This window comes from Pseudophryne corroboree, chromosome 7 (genome assembly GCF_028390025.1).
Source record: "Pseudophryne corroboree isolate aPseCor3 chromosome 7, aPseCor3.hap2, whole genome shotgun sequence".
In the NCBI taxonomy this organism is placed as follows: domain Eukaryota; kingdom Metazoa; phylum Chordata; class Amphibia; order Anura; family Myobatrachidae; genus Pseudophryne; species Pseudophryne corroboree.
Genome location: NC_086450.1, coordinates 80,708,837 through 80,722,247, shown reverse-complemented (window position 1 = coordinate 80,722,247; position 13,411 = coordinate 80,708,837). Strand labels below are relative to the sequence as shown.

General features: G+C 43.7%; 1 protein-coding gene across 3 annotated transcripts in view; it reads right to left on the bottom strand.

The window, feature by feature from the left end:
* Nucleotides 1–13,411, bottom strand: part of SESTD1 (SEC14 and spectrin domain containing 1) — a 402,961-nt gene that overhangs the window by 144,919 nt on the left and 244,631 nt on the right. For all 3 annotated transcript variants that reach the window (XM_063933342.1, XM_063933343.1, XM_063933344.1), the window contains exon 5: nt 2,202–2,315. In XM_063933342.1, coding sequence (XP_063789412.1) covers nt 2,202–2,315 — 114 coding nt within the window. The remainder of the gene's footprint in view (nt 1–2,201; nt 2,316–13,411) is intronic.

The window sequence follows — 13,411 nt, the reverse complement described above, 5'->3', positions numbered from 1 at the left end:
GCACTTTATCCACCCTAGGGGGTGTTTCCCAGCGTGACCTATCCTCTGGCGGGAAAGGGTACGCCATTAGTAACTTTTTAGAAATTACCAATTTTTTATCGGGGGAAGCCCACGCTACTTCACACACTTCATTTAATTCTTCAGAAGGGGGAAAAACTACTGGTAGTTTTTTCTCCCCAAACATAATACCCTTTTTTTTTTTTGTGGTACCTGGGGTCACATCAGAAATGTGTAAAACATTTTTCATTTCCTCAATCATATAACGAGTGGCCCTATTGGACATTACATTAGTCTCTTCGTCGTCGACACTGGTATCAGTATCCGTGTCGACATCTGTGTCTGCCATCTGAGGTAGCGGGCGTTTTAGAGCCCCTGATGGCCTTTGAGACGTCTGGGCAGGCACGGGCTGAGAAGCCGGCTGCCCCGCATTTGGCATGTCGTCAAATTTTTTATGTAAGGAGTCGACACTTTCGCGTAATTCCTTCCACAAGTCCATCCACTCAGGTGTCTGCCCCGCAGGGGGTGACAACACATTTATAGGCACCTGCTCCTCCTCCACATAAGCCTCCTCATCAAACATGTCGACACAGCCGTACCGACACACCGCACACACACAGGGAATGCTCTGACAGAAGACAGGACCCCACAAAGCCCTTTGGGGAGACAGAGAGAGAGTATGCCAGCACACACCAGAGCGCTATATAATACAGGGATTAACTAAATTATATCCCCTTATAGCTGCTATATGTATATTGCGCCTAAATTTAGTGCCCCCCCTCTCTTTTTTACCCTTTCTGTAGTGTAGACTGCAGGGGAGAGCCAGGGAGCTTCCTTCCAGCGGAGCTGTGAGGGAGAAATGGCGCCAGTATGCTGAGGGAGATCGCTCCGCCCCTTTTTCGGCTGACTTTTCTCCCGCTTTTTAATGGATTCTGGCAGGGGTAATTATCACATATATAGCCTCTGGGGCTATATATTGTGATATATTTGCCAGCCAAGGTGTTTTTATTGCTGCTCAGGGCCCCCCCCCAGCGCCCTGCACCCTCAGTGACCGGAGTGTGAAGTGTGTATGAGGAGCAATGGCGCACAGCTGAAGTGCTGTGCGCTACCTTGGTGAAGACTGATGTCTTCTGCCGCCGATTTTCCGGACTCTTCTTGCTTCTGGCTCTGTAAGGCGGCCGGCGGCGCGGCTCTGGGACCGAACATCAATGGCCGGTTCCATGCGGTCGATCCCCCTGGAGCTAATGGTGTCCAGTAGCCTAAGAAGCCCAAGCTACCACCAGTTAGGTAGGTTCGCTTCTTCTCCCCTTAGTCCCTCGCTGCAGTGAGTCTGTTGCCAGCAGATCTCACTGTAAAATAAAAAACCTAAAATATAATTTCTCTCTAGGAGCTCAGGAGAGCCCCTAGTGCGCATCCAGCTCAGCCGGGCACAGGATTCTAACTGAGGTCTGGAGGAGGGTCATAGTGGGAGGAGCCAGTGCACACCAGGTAGTCCTAAATCTTTCTTAGCTGTGCCCAGTCTCCTGCGGAGCCGCTATTCCCCATGGTCCTTACGGAGTCCCCAGCATCCACTAGGACGTCAGAGAAATAAAATAAAACTTGCCTCTGCCTGCCCAAAAGACATTACTTAAAATCAGCTTATAGGAAGAAAAGCAATTTGTCATGTAATAAATACATGTACCCCTCTACATGTATCGATTTCCATACATTTGTTATAGGAATAATGTAGCAGGTTGGTGGCTGCAGCTCACAGCAATGCTGTAGAGGACTGAATGTACTGAGCCATATACTGCTGGACCGCCCCATCTTATTTACCACGAGTAAAACAATCAAGTGTGGCATGAAGTAGCAATCAGCACTATGGACAGCGCTTAAATGGACATGCGTGACTAGCCATACAATAAGGTGTCAATCAACTAACACCTGACTGATTTAAGTTAAGCGGATGCATGTAACTAATCAGTAGTTTTGTATTTTCTATAGAAATATATGAGAGACATCAGGCAGGATACAGTTTGTTCAAGACAGTCAATACTGATTTTGAAAGTAATATTTTGCATCAGAATAATAATAATAATAATAATAATACATTTATCTGTATTACTGTAAACGCCCAACAGTGATGTTATGTATAGAGTTTGCACATCACCCCCCTCCCCGCAAAGCAACATCTTCAGCTACATTTTAAGTCCCCAAAAACATACCTCAAACCCCAGTCGATCTTTTTCCTTCCAGAAGCAAAAATGTGTTACTTTCTTATCCCAGAACTCATCCGGCTTCACTACGCACACTAGCGACACCTCAGCTGGAACTACATTCTGTAAGAGAAGACGGAAATGGAATTAGAGGATTCATGCAGCAGAGTGAGGTTGAAAGGCTGACAATCAAGAGCGGAGACACTGGTCACTAGCAATATTTTATCATTTATTGTATATACACAAATGGAACTTCTGTACTTTTCTCTGTTCCTTATCATACATATACAGAGTATATTTTACTTGTAAAAAAACCAAATATATCAACACTCTATTCTCATTGGGTAAAATATGTCGACACTTGGTATGTCAAATGTCGATATTGCAGAGATGTTGACACTGTGAATACCAATGGCCATGAGGATGTCCTTAGAGGCCGTATTACTGATCCTAAACCTAGCCCTCATCACAGTCTTGTGTCAACATTCATAATAACGACATTCTTAATGACAACACTATATCTTTTTATATCTTTTGGGGTAAAATTACCAAATTTGGAGGTTGTTGTTTTTTTAGAACTGGTGATGTTACCCATAGCAACCAATTAGATTCTACTTAACATTTATCTAGCTGCTTCTAGAAGATAACAGATACAATCTGATTGGTTGCTATGGGCAACATCACCAGTTCTAAAAAAAAAAAAAACCTCCCACCTTAGTAAATTGACCCCTTAGTGTCTATTATTCATTTAAATCAAGTGTCAACCCAGCAGAACACAATTGAGGGTCATCTAACGACATCTAAGTTTTACTTAATGTTAAAGATATGGGAACATGTAGGGAAGAATAATAGTTATAGTAGACTAACTTCTCCTAAGTCCACAGTATCCACAGGATAAACATTGGGATATGAGGTAGCGACAGAGTATTGGCACCAACGATCAAAGCTTTCGGCCTCCCAGAATGCAACGGGCCAGTTCCCTATATCCCCATCTCCTGGCTCAGGCAATTCAGTTGTTATCCAAAGCTCAAGGCAGGAGCATCATAGAGCGCACTAATCAGACGAGAAGAACACACATGCACACCCTTCTGTACAAGAGGGAAGAGGTTAGTAGGTGAAAGGATCCTCAAATCAGGTGCGTCCGGGTGGGATCTCTGTGGATACTGTGGACTTAGGAGAAATAGAGTTATCAACAGTAAGTCTACCATAACATTTTTCCTGCAGGGTCCACAGGTAATCCACAGGATAAACATTGGTATGTCACAAAGCAAATTTAGTGGTGGGGATGCTCATGATTGGACAGGAGAATCCTTCGCCCGAATTCAGCGACCTCAGAGGCAAAGGTATCAAAGGCATAATTTCTAATGAATGTGTTAATGGAAGACCATGTGGTTGCCTTACATATCTGTTCAGCTGAAGCACCACGTTGTGCTTCCCATGACGGACCTACCTTATGAGTAGAGTGAGCAGAGACATTAGCCGGAATAGGAAGATTAGCTTGAGAATATGCTTCTGAAATCGTCATCCAAAGCCACCTCGCCAATGTCTGCTTGTCAACAGGCAATTCTCTCTTGTGAAATCCATAGAGAACAAAGAGAGTGTCTGTCTTTCTGATGGCACTGGTACGATCCACGTAGATTCTTAAGGCATGGACTACGTCCAGTGATGCATCTCCCACAGAAAGGTCCGGCCCTTGGAAGGCCGGGACAACAATTTCTTCGTTGAGGTGGAATTTAGACACAACCTTAGGAAGATACCCAGATTTGGTTCTAAAAACCGCTCTATCTGGATGAAAAATCAGAAAAAGAAGGGTGACATAACAATGCCCCTAAATCTGAAACTCTTCTAGCTGAAGCAATAGCCAGTCGAAAGAAAGCTTTAGCTGTCAACCATTTAAGATCCACTTGCTTTAGTGGTTCAAATGGAGTAACTTGAAGCACTTTTAGGACTAAACTTAAATCCCAAGGCACTGCAGGAGGAACAAAGAAAGGTTGGATGTGAAGTATTCCCTGGAAAAAAAGTGCGAACATCCTGTAGGTTAGCAATTTTCTTTTGGAACCATACAGTCAATGCTGACACCTGCACTCTCAAGGAAGCCACCCGTAACCCTTTGTCCATTCCTGCCTGAAGGAATGCTAGGACTCTGTAAACTCTGAAAGACCTAGGGTCAAATTTCCGGTCACTGCACCACTGAATATAGGCTTGCCATATTCGGTGAAAAATGCGAGCTGAGGATGGTTTCCTTGCTCTGAGCATTGTTTGAATTACCTGCTGTGAGAATCCTCTTGCTTTCAGAATGGAAGTCTCAAGAGCCACACTGTCAAAGACAGTTGATCCAGGTGCTTGTAATAGAAAGGACCCTGTGACAGCAGTTCTGGATGTTGAGGGAGTAGGAATTGAGCATCCATCGACAGCCTCTGCAGATCTGTGTACCAATGTCTTCTGGGCCAAGCCGGAGCTATTAGTATCAAGGCGCCCTTTCCTTGTTTTACCTTTCGCATCACCCTGGGCAACAGGGCGATCAGTGGAAACACATAGGCCAGACAAAAGTCCCATCTCACTTACAGGGCATCCACAAAGGTTGCTCTGGGATCCTTTGTTCTTGAGCTGTACGCGGGAACTTTGTTGTTCTGACTGGACGCCATGAGATCGATCTTCGGTAACCCCCATTTGTCTACCAGATTCTGGAAGACCTCGGGTGTAAAGCCCATTCGATTGCAAGAATTGCGTGTCGACTAAGAAAATCTGCTTCCCAGTTTAGGACTCCCAGAATTAACACTGCAGACAAGGCTGGATGATGAAGTTCTGTCCACTTTAACGTGTGGCTTACCTCCTTCATTGCTTTTTGGCTGCGTGTTCCTCCTTGATGAGGTACGCTACTGCTGTTGCATTGTCCGAGCGAATTTGAACTGGTTTCCCCAATAATTTTATTGGCAGGCAACTTTCTTCCTTGGTCCACTGCCCTTGGTAGCAACTTCTTCCTGACATTGCTCCCCAGCCCTGAAGACTGGCATCTGTTGTCAGAATTTCCCAATCTGATATCCAAAAGGGTCTTCCTATGTCCAGATTAGATGTCTGTAGCCACCAGGTTAATGACCTCCTTACTACCAGAGGAAGGACCATAGGCTGCGTTTTTATGGTCTGATGAAAACCATTCCATTTGGAAAGGATCAGATGTTGCAGAGGCTTCGAGTGGAACTGAGCATAATCCACCATGTCAAATGTCGACACCATCAATCCCATCACGCGCATTGCTGCGTGAATGGATACACTTTGACTGTTTAGCAGCTCCTGAATCCTTGACTGAATTTTGGATATTTTGTTCAGAAATTAAATTACTCTCTGAAGACCCGAATCCAACACAGTCTACAAGTGAGTCATCCGTTGTGACGTAACCAGGGACGACTTTGCCCAATTTATGAGCCAACCGTGTCTCTACAAACAAGCTATTGGGGGTAATTCCAAGTTGATCGCAGCAGGAATTTTGTTAGCAATTGGGCAAAACCATGTGCACTGCAGGGGAGGCAGATTTAACATGTGCAGAGAGAGTTAGATTTGGGTAGGGTGTGTTCAATCTGCAATCTAATTTGCAGTGTAAAAATAAGGCAGTCAGCATTTACCCTGCACAGAAACAAAACAACCCACCCAAATCTAACTCTCTCTGCACATGTTATATCTGCCCCCCCTGCAGTGCACATGGTTTTGCCCAATTGCTAACAAACTTGCTGCTGCGATCAACTCAGAATTACCCCCATTGTTTGTTGCAGATGACACTGAAGCAATTCCTGAGATTCTGACAGGATTAATAAATCGTCGAGGTATGGAAAAATCCTTATCCCTTGCTGACGGAGAGAAGCTGCCATTACCACCATAATTTTGGTAAATACTCTGGGAGCTGTGGCCAGTCCAAATGGTAGGCCCTGAAACTGAAAATGTTGCTGGACGATAGCAAACCTGAGATAGCACTGATGGGACAATGCTATCAGAACATGTAGGTAAGCATCCTGGATATCCAGGGATACCATAAAATCCTTAATAAAATCCTCCATGGCCAAAATAATGGAACGTAAAGTCTCCATATGAAACAGAGGTACCTAAATGTACTTTTTAGTCTTACCAGACTTGTCAGATTGAGACTGTTTGCCATAGCCTTTTCCTTCTGCTTTTCCCTGAGTTCAAAAGGGAAGAAAAGCTGGAAATATAGGTTTTGCTCTGTGTGTGGAAGGAAACGTCACTTTCTTGGAGTCTGCTTCCGAGTAGAAAACACTGTTTAATTCTTTACCAAAAAGAATATCTCCAGTAAAAGGCAGAGATTCCAGAACCGTCTTGGATTCTGAGTCAGCTTTCCATTTATGTAGCCAAACCACTCTGCGAGCTGCTACTGCTGAGGCTGATGCCTGACAGGCAATTGTACCCACATCCAAGACTGCTTCTTCCATAAAAATAGCTGCCTGTTTGATATGTGCAATATGGGATTTTTGCTCTCTAGATGACAATGAAAGATCATCCTCCAATGCATCAGCCCAGGCTGCCACTGCTTTTGCCATCCAGGCTGAAGCCATGGCTGGTCTTATGATTGGCCCAGAAAAGGAGAAAATGGTTTTAAGAAAACCATCTATTTTCCTATACGTGACATTATTTAATGATGTTGAAGGCAGAGGTAATGTAGATTTTCGCACCAATCGAATGACATGCGTATCTACTTTGGGAGCCATCTCCTTTTTGTAAACAGTCCCCAGCCGGAAGAGGATAATGGGAATTCCATTTCTTCTTACTGGGTGTTACCCAAGCCTCTTGCATAATTTACGTCAGCTGTTCTAACCCAGGAAATTCAGTCCTTCAGTTTTGGGACGTTTAAACACAGGTGCCTTAGATTTTAACAAATGCTTTGCTGCTTCCTCTAAGGATAGAATGACTTTCATAGCACTAATTAGCTAAGGTATGTCCACTGAGCTGAGACCTTCATTCTCATCTCTGTATGCAGACTCAGAGTGTGATGAGTCCTCATCCTCCGACGAGTCCCCATCTGAAACGTGTAGATTGTGAAGATGTTGTTTCATGTCTATGTGATTTACTTTCCATTGGCCTTTCGGCCTGTTTTTGATGAAAGGCTGAAGATTTCTGTACTGGATGTGATAAACCCCAGGCGGAATGTTGCATGTAAGGGTTAATAAGGTAACCTATCCCTGGTATAGGAGCTGGCATTACCCGCTCAGCTATACTGGATAATGTCTGTGCAAACGTAGACCACGGGGGTTCCATTTTCACCTGTGCCTACCTTAGATTATTCAGGAGGCTTTGGTGAAAACTAAACCAGTTTGCACATAATCCATTTTGAACAAGGTCCTGAGAGGTTAACCCAGCTTTGCAAGACAAACATGAAATGAGTGTTGGTGCTGTTGTGGAGAGTGTATACTTGCCTCTTAGACATGTTAAACAAATAACACACCTGTTCGGTGTTAACTACACAATTTGTGACTGAAATCACTTTAAAACTTGTTAAAGTGACATACAATCTGATCCCTCCCTGCTTTGCACCAGCATTGAGGATCGGTACACAGAAAACTGACAGAAATTAGTAAAGTCAGCAATCACACTAGCAATCAGTCACAGGTTATACATTAGTATAATAAGCAATATTAGCACATATTCAACTACAGATACATTTCAAGTATGTAGAAGAAACATATTTCTGCATTACCTTACTTTAAACATATTCAGTCGCACAGCAAAAGAAACAGCAGCAATAGTTTACAGACTCATATGCATCAGGAACTTATACAACTATTCGTACTCAATGGCAGATAAGAGACTTAGTGCTGTATCACCCTGCTCAGGAGAGTGGGATACAGGGACACTTCACACCGCTTCCAGGATCGATCAAAACGTTAGTGAACGCTGAGTGGATCCAGACGCTATTAGTGTACACAACCACCGCGTGAATCTACAGTGAACACAGACGCCAAAGTGAACACCGATGTACCAGTCATACAGCCGCCTATGCTGCGACTGGGTCCTTTTAGATACACAGCGTCTCAGACGGAAGCGCTAAAACAGGTCATGGCTTGAAACTCAGAGGAAACTTCATGAACCGGGGGGAGGGGCAACCAGGGGAGCGTCTAACTCCCCACTGCTGACATCAACCCAAGGAATCGTGGCCTCATACTACCCCTGGAGCCTATGATCACTAAAACAGTGCGGCAGTGTCTCGCATTTCCCCTGCTAAGCAGAACCGATTCCTTACCTTCTCCCTGTACTCCCGTCACAGCCTGGTAACGGTCTGCTGGACTCACTAGTACATCCTAAAGAGACGCCCGCCAAAACAGCACTGTACACGTGGGGTAAGCGTTGTCGCGACCAGGCGGGGAGTTTTTGGAGCTACTCTTTCTAAGGTACGTATAAGACGCTTTTTAGAAAGATCGCTCAAAAAAAAAGTGTAAGACTACAAAAAAAAAAGCTTATGAATGCTAAAACAGCAGCCCACTTGACCATGGTCTTGCTCCTGCACCTAACAAAAAACTGAATTGCCTGAGCCAGGAGGTGGGGATATAGGGGACTGGCCTGTTGCATTCTGGGAGGACGAAAGCTTTGATCCTTGGTGCCAATCCGCTGTCGCTACCTCATATCCCTATGTTTATCCTGTGGACCCTGCAGGAGACAAGGAGATTTATGGTAAGAACTTACCTTTGTTAAATCTCTTTCTACGAGGTACACTGGGTTCCACAGGGATAACATCGGGGTGCAGAGTAGGATCTTGATCCGAGGCACCAATAGGCTAAAAGCTTGGACTGTTCCCAGGATGCAAAGCGTCGCCTCCTCTATATCCCCGCCTCCGTGCACAGGAGCTCAGTTTTGTTAACCAGTCCAATGTAGTAGCAGGTAAAATAGACAGCCGTTAGTAGCCACATACACCACATTCTCACGACAGGAGAAGGTGTCAGCGGCTAATCCCCCACAAACCCAAAGAAGCTAAGTGCGTCAGGGTGGGCACCCTGTGGAACCCAGTGTACCTCGCAGAAAGAGATTTTACAAAGGTAAGTTCTTTCCATAAATCTCCTTTTCTGCAGCGGGGTACACTGGGGTTCAACAGGCATAACATCGGGGATGTCCTAAAGCAGTTCCTCATGGGAGGGGACGAACTATAGCGGGCACAAGTACCCGGCATCCAAAGAAGGCATCCTGGGAGGTGGAAGTATTGAAGGCATCGAACCTTATGAACGTGTTCACTGAGGACCACGTAGCCGCCTTGCACAATTGTTCAAGGGTCGCACCACGGCGGGCCACCCAAGAAGGTCCAAAAGACCGAGTAGCATGGGCTTTGATGGTATTAGGAGCTGGAAGGCCAGCTTGTACATAAGCATGTGCAATCACCATTCTAATCCATCTGGCCAAGGTCTGCTTGTTAGCAGGCCAGCCACGTTTGTGAAAACCAAAAAAGACAAAGAGAGAATCAGATCTCCTAAGCAAAGCCGTTCTCTTCACATAAATACGGAGAGCCTGTACCACATCTAAAGACCGCTCTTTGGAGGATAAACCTGGAGAGGTAAAGGCCGGAACCACAATCTCTTGATTAATGTGGAAAGACGACACCACCTTAGTCAAATAACCAGGATGAGTTCGGAGAACTGCCCGGTCACGGTGAAAAATCAGAAAGGGTGACCGACAGGACAAGGCACCCAAGTCTGAAACCTGTCTAGCAGAGGCAATAGCCAGCAAAAACAAGACCTTAAGAGTAAGCCACTTAAGGTCCACAGATTCAAGAGGTTCAAACGGAAACTCTCGACACTTCCATCATTGCCATGCGGCTTCGAGTGCCGCCTCGATGATTTATGTACGCCACCGTGGTGGCGTTGTCCGACTGTACTTGAACAGGCCTGTTCTGTATCAGATGCTGGGCCAGTTTTAGAGCATTGAACACCGCCCGCAATTCCAGAATGTTTATCGGGAGGAGAGACTAATCCCTGGTCCACCGACTCTGAAGAGAGTGTTGCTATAAAACACTGCGCACCAACCCCTCAGACTGGCATCCATTGTCAGGAGGACCCAGTTGGAGATCCAGAAGGGACGACCCCTGCTCAATCATAGGTCCTGTAGCCACCAGCTCAGTGACAGATGAACCTCCAGAGACAAGGAGATCATGTGAGAAAACTAAAACAAAAGAAATACAGATAGCGCTTGCAGATTTATTATTATAATAAATTTATTAATTAACTATTATCTCAATGATAATTCTCCACTAGTGCTATTATAGTACCAAGGATATAGATTAGTAAAAAATCTTTCCCTTGCCTTGACAACAAATTTTCATATATAAAAAAAAAAACTAAAACCACGCTGACATCAATTAATAATATATAAGAAAATGCTCTGCTCCACAAATTGGTTTAGCTAGCCCTCTTAGTACAGAAAGAGATACAATAGTTTCAATGAGTCCAAGTGTTTCACTTAATTGCTACAAAGCTGTAACAGCTGAGTCCATTGTCTGGTTACTTAGTTTCATTTAGTTCACTGCTGTTTCCCTTCTTTGGTGATGGTAATCTTGAAATAGATGTTATAACATTAGATAATGTATGATATATATAATAGGGCTTGCTTTCAATCACACATAATACGTATAGTATTTAGCAGCTTTTTTGTCCACTTTAAATGACGCTGATCAGGTTAACAGCAATTTCATCATGAAGCAGTAGGATTAATGAATATAGTCACAGTTTTTATAAGACATGGCCATGTTAAGTTTTTATTACCACTCCGCCTCAGGTTTCCGTCTTTGTAGTCCTCCCGGCTCTGGTACTAATTTACCGTTCCAAACGAGCCTTATCCGGAGATACGTCCAAAGTCCTCCTGATGCTCGGCGTGAGTGGTAGAGTAGGTTGACACTGGCAGGTACAAATACAGAGACGCGTTTCACTACCTCCTGGCATCGGCAGCTTCCTCAGTCTGATACTTTGCATCTGCCGCCCTGCTCCTTTTTATCCTCGCGATTTCTCCGGTGCACCGACGCGTCCTACATGCGTTCCACACCTTGTTGTCATATTACTCAAATTAGTGTTTCTGAGCTTGATATTGCCCAGCTGTGTGTGACTTAATCAGATCTCGGCCCATCAATGACAGCTATTCATACTCCTTCAGTATCACACAGCTGATTTCTCAGGTATTTTGACACGTAATAATTGTATAGAGCCCCAGCAGGTTCAGCGGGCTCAAAGCTCATTGATAATATATGTACATTATAATATACAGCAACCCTTTATCTATGAGCAGAGCAACATTTAGCTAAAATTGGTAACATATGTACATTATGATATACAGCAACCCTTTATCTAGGAACAGAGCAACATTTAGCTAAAATTACATTTAAAAAAACACAATCCTTTACTATGAGACATATACACGCCATATTCTATATGGCTCATATTGCATCCTATTTTTATAACATAAATTCCAAATTCATACATCATATTACCTGTCTAGATATACAGTGTATAGATAAATATGCAGATCAAATCAAAACCTGCATATATCCACATATTTAGACTATCTAAAAAGGGCAGTGGTTAATTTCAATCTATTGACTACATTAACCTGTTGAATTCAGAATCCTATATAGAGAAGTGTATATTTTTTATACCGTATTTGCCGGCGTATAAGACGACTGGGCATATAAGACGACCCCCAACATTTCCACTCAAAATATAGAGTTTATTATATACTCGCCGTATAAGACTACCCCCTTCCACACACCAAATAAAACGTAAAAGAACATCAGATTTGTGACATACTGTATATTATGACCTGATAAGAGATTTGGATAGGGAGTATTTATCAAGGTATGCATAAGAAGGGGGGAGGGGGCGAGGAGAAAGTTGTAAAATGTATAAAAGTATACCCCTGTGTGCATTTAGTGTTACCGGTTTCACATGAGTGCCATTAGTATTAGTATTAGTGCCATTACAGTACCTGTCATTGTCACCATTGTACGGCCACAACGTGACTGCAGCGCCTCCGGCCAGTCCCTGCATCTCCCTGTAATTGGTACTAGTGACCCGCCGCGGCCGCACTGGATACCGCGCGATACTGGATGGTATGTAGAATGAGGTGGGCGGGCATCGGGAGGCCACTATGGGCACTGGGCGAGTATCAGAAGGCCACTATGGCAGCTATGTCTATCCCAACTGAAGTGCACCCTGCGTATAAGACGACCCCCCCACTTGGAGGCATGTTTTTCAGGGCAAAAAAGTAGTCTTATACGCCAGCAAATACTGTAATTATTATTATTTAAATTTTTTCTATCTAACCTATCCCTTATTTTACTTTTAACCCATTGAATGGTCACATCCAGATTTTTGCTATGAGAATAAATATCAACCAGTAAAATTAATTCATCAATTGGACAGCACATCTTCCGTCACAATACTAATCCCTTAACCTACCAACTTTACAAGAGTTCCCACAGACCACCATACTCCAATTACCCACGGTTTAACGGATATGATTCAATTCAACCGTGTCGTTCAGACCATCAGGACACATGGTCCCCAATCTGAAAATCCAGTAAGCCTCCCTTCGACAAAGAGTATTGAACCTATCCCCCCCTCGTGCAGTACTCTTCACTTGTTCAATACCTATTATTTTGACATTGCTAGATACACATACACTACATTGTGCAATGTGGTTGGAGAGGGGATGTGTTCTAACATTCTTGTTTATATTCCTCCAGTGCTCCATAAATCTCGTATGGAGCATACGTGTCGTGCGTCCGACGTATTGTTTCCCACAACCACACTGCACAACATATATAACAAATTTTGATCTGCAGTTTATAAAGCTTTTTATCTGAAATTTTTCTCCATTTTTATTTGAACTAAATTCAGTTATTTTCCTATTTGTGTGTGAACAAGTAGTGCATTTATCAGTGCCACATTTATGAAAGCCTATCGGTCTTATAGGTATCCAATTCCTTCTTGTCTGTCCCCCCTCGTTCTTCTTTGGGTTGAAATGACTCCTTGTTAACCTTTGTTTTAGATTGTCTGATTTCCTAAACACCACCTTTCCATTAAGATCCACGGTCTTACTTAATACTGCATCTAGCTTCAAAAGTTCTGAGTTCTTTTTAATTATCTTTTTTATGTCAGATGAATAATTATTATATTTTGTTATAAACAGAGATGATCTATCTTCCTTCTTTCCTTTTTTTGATGTATGCTGTAGATCCATAG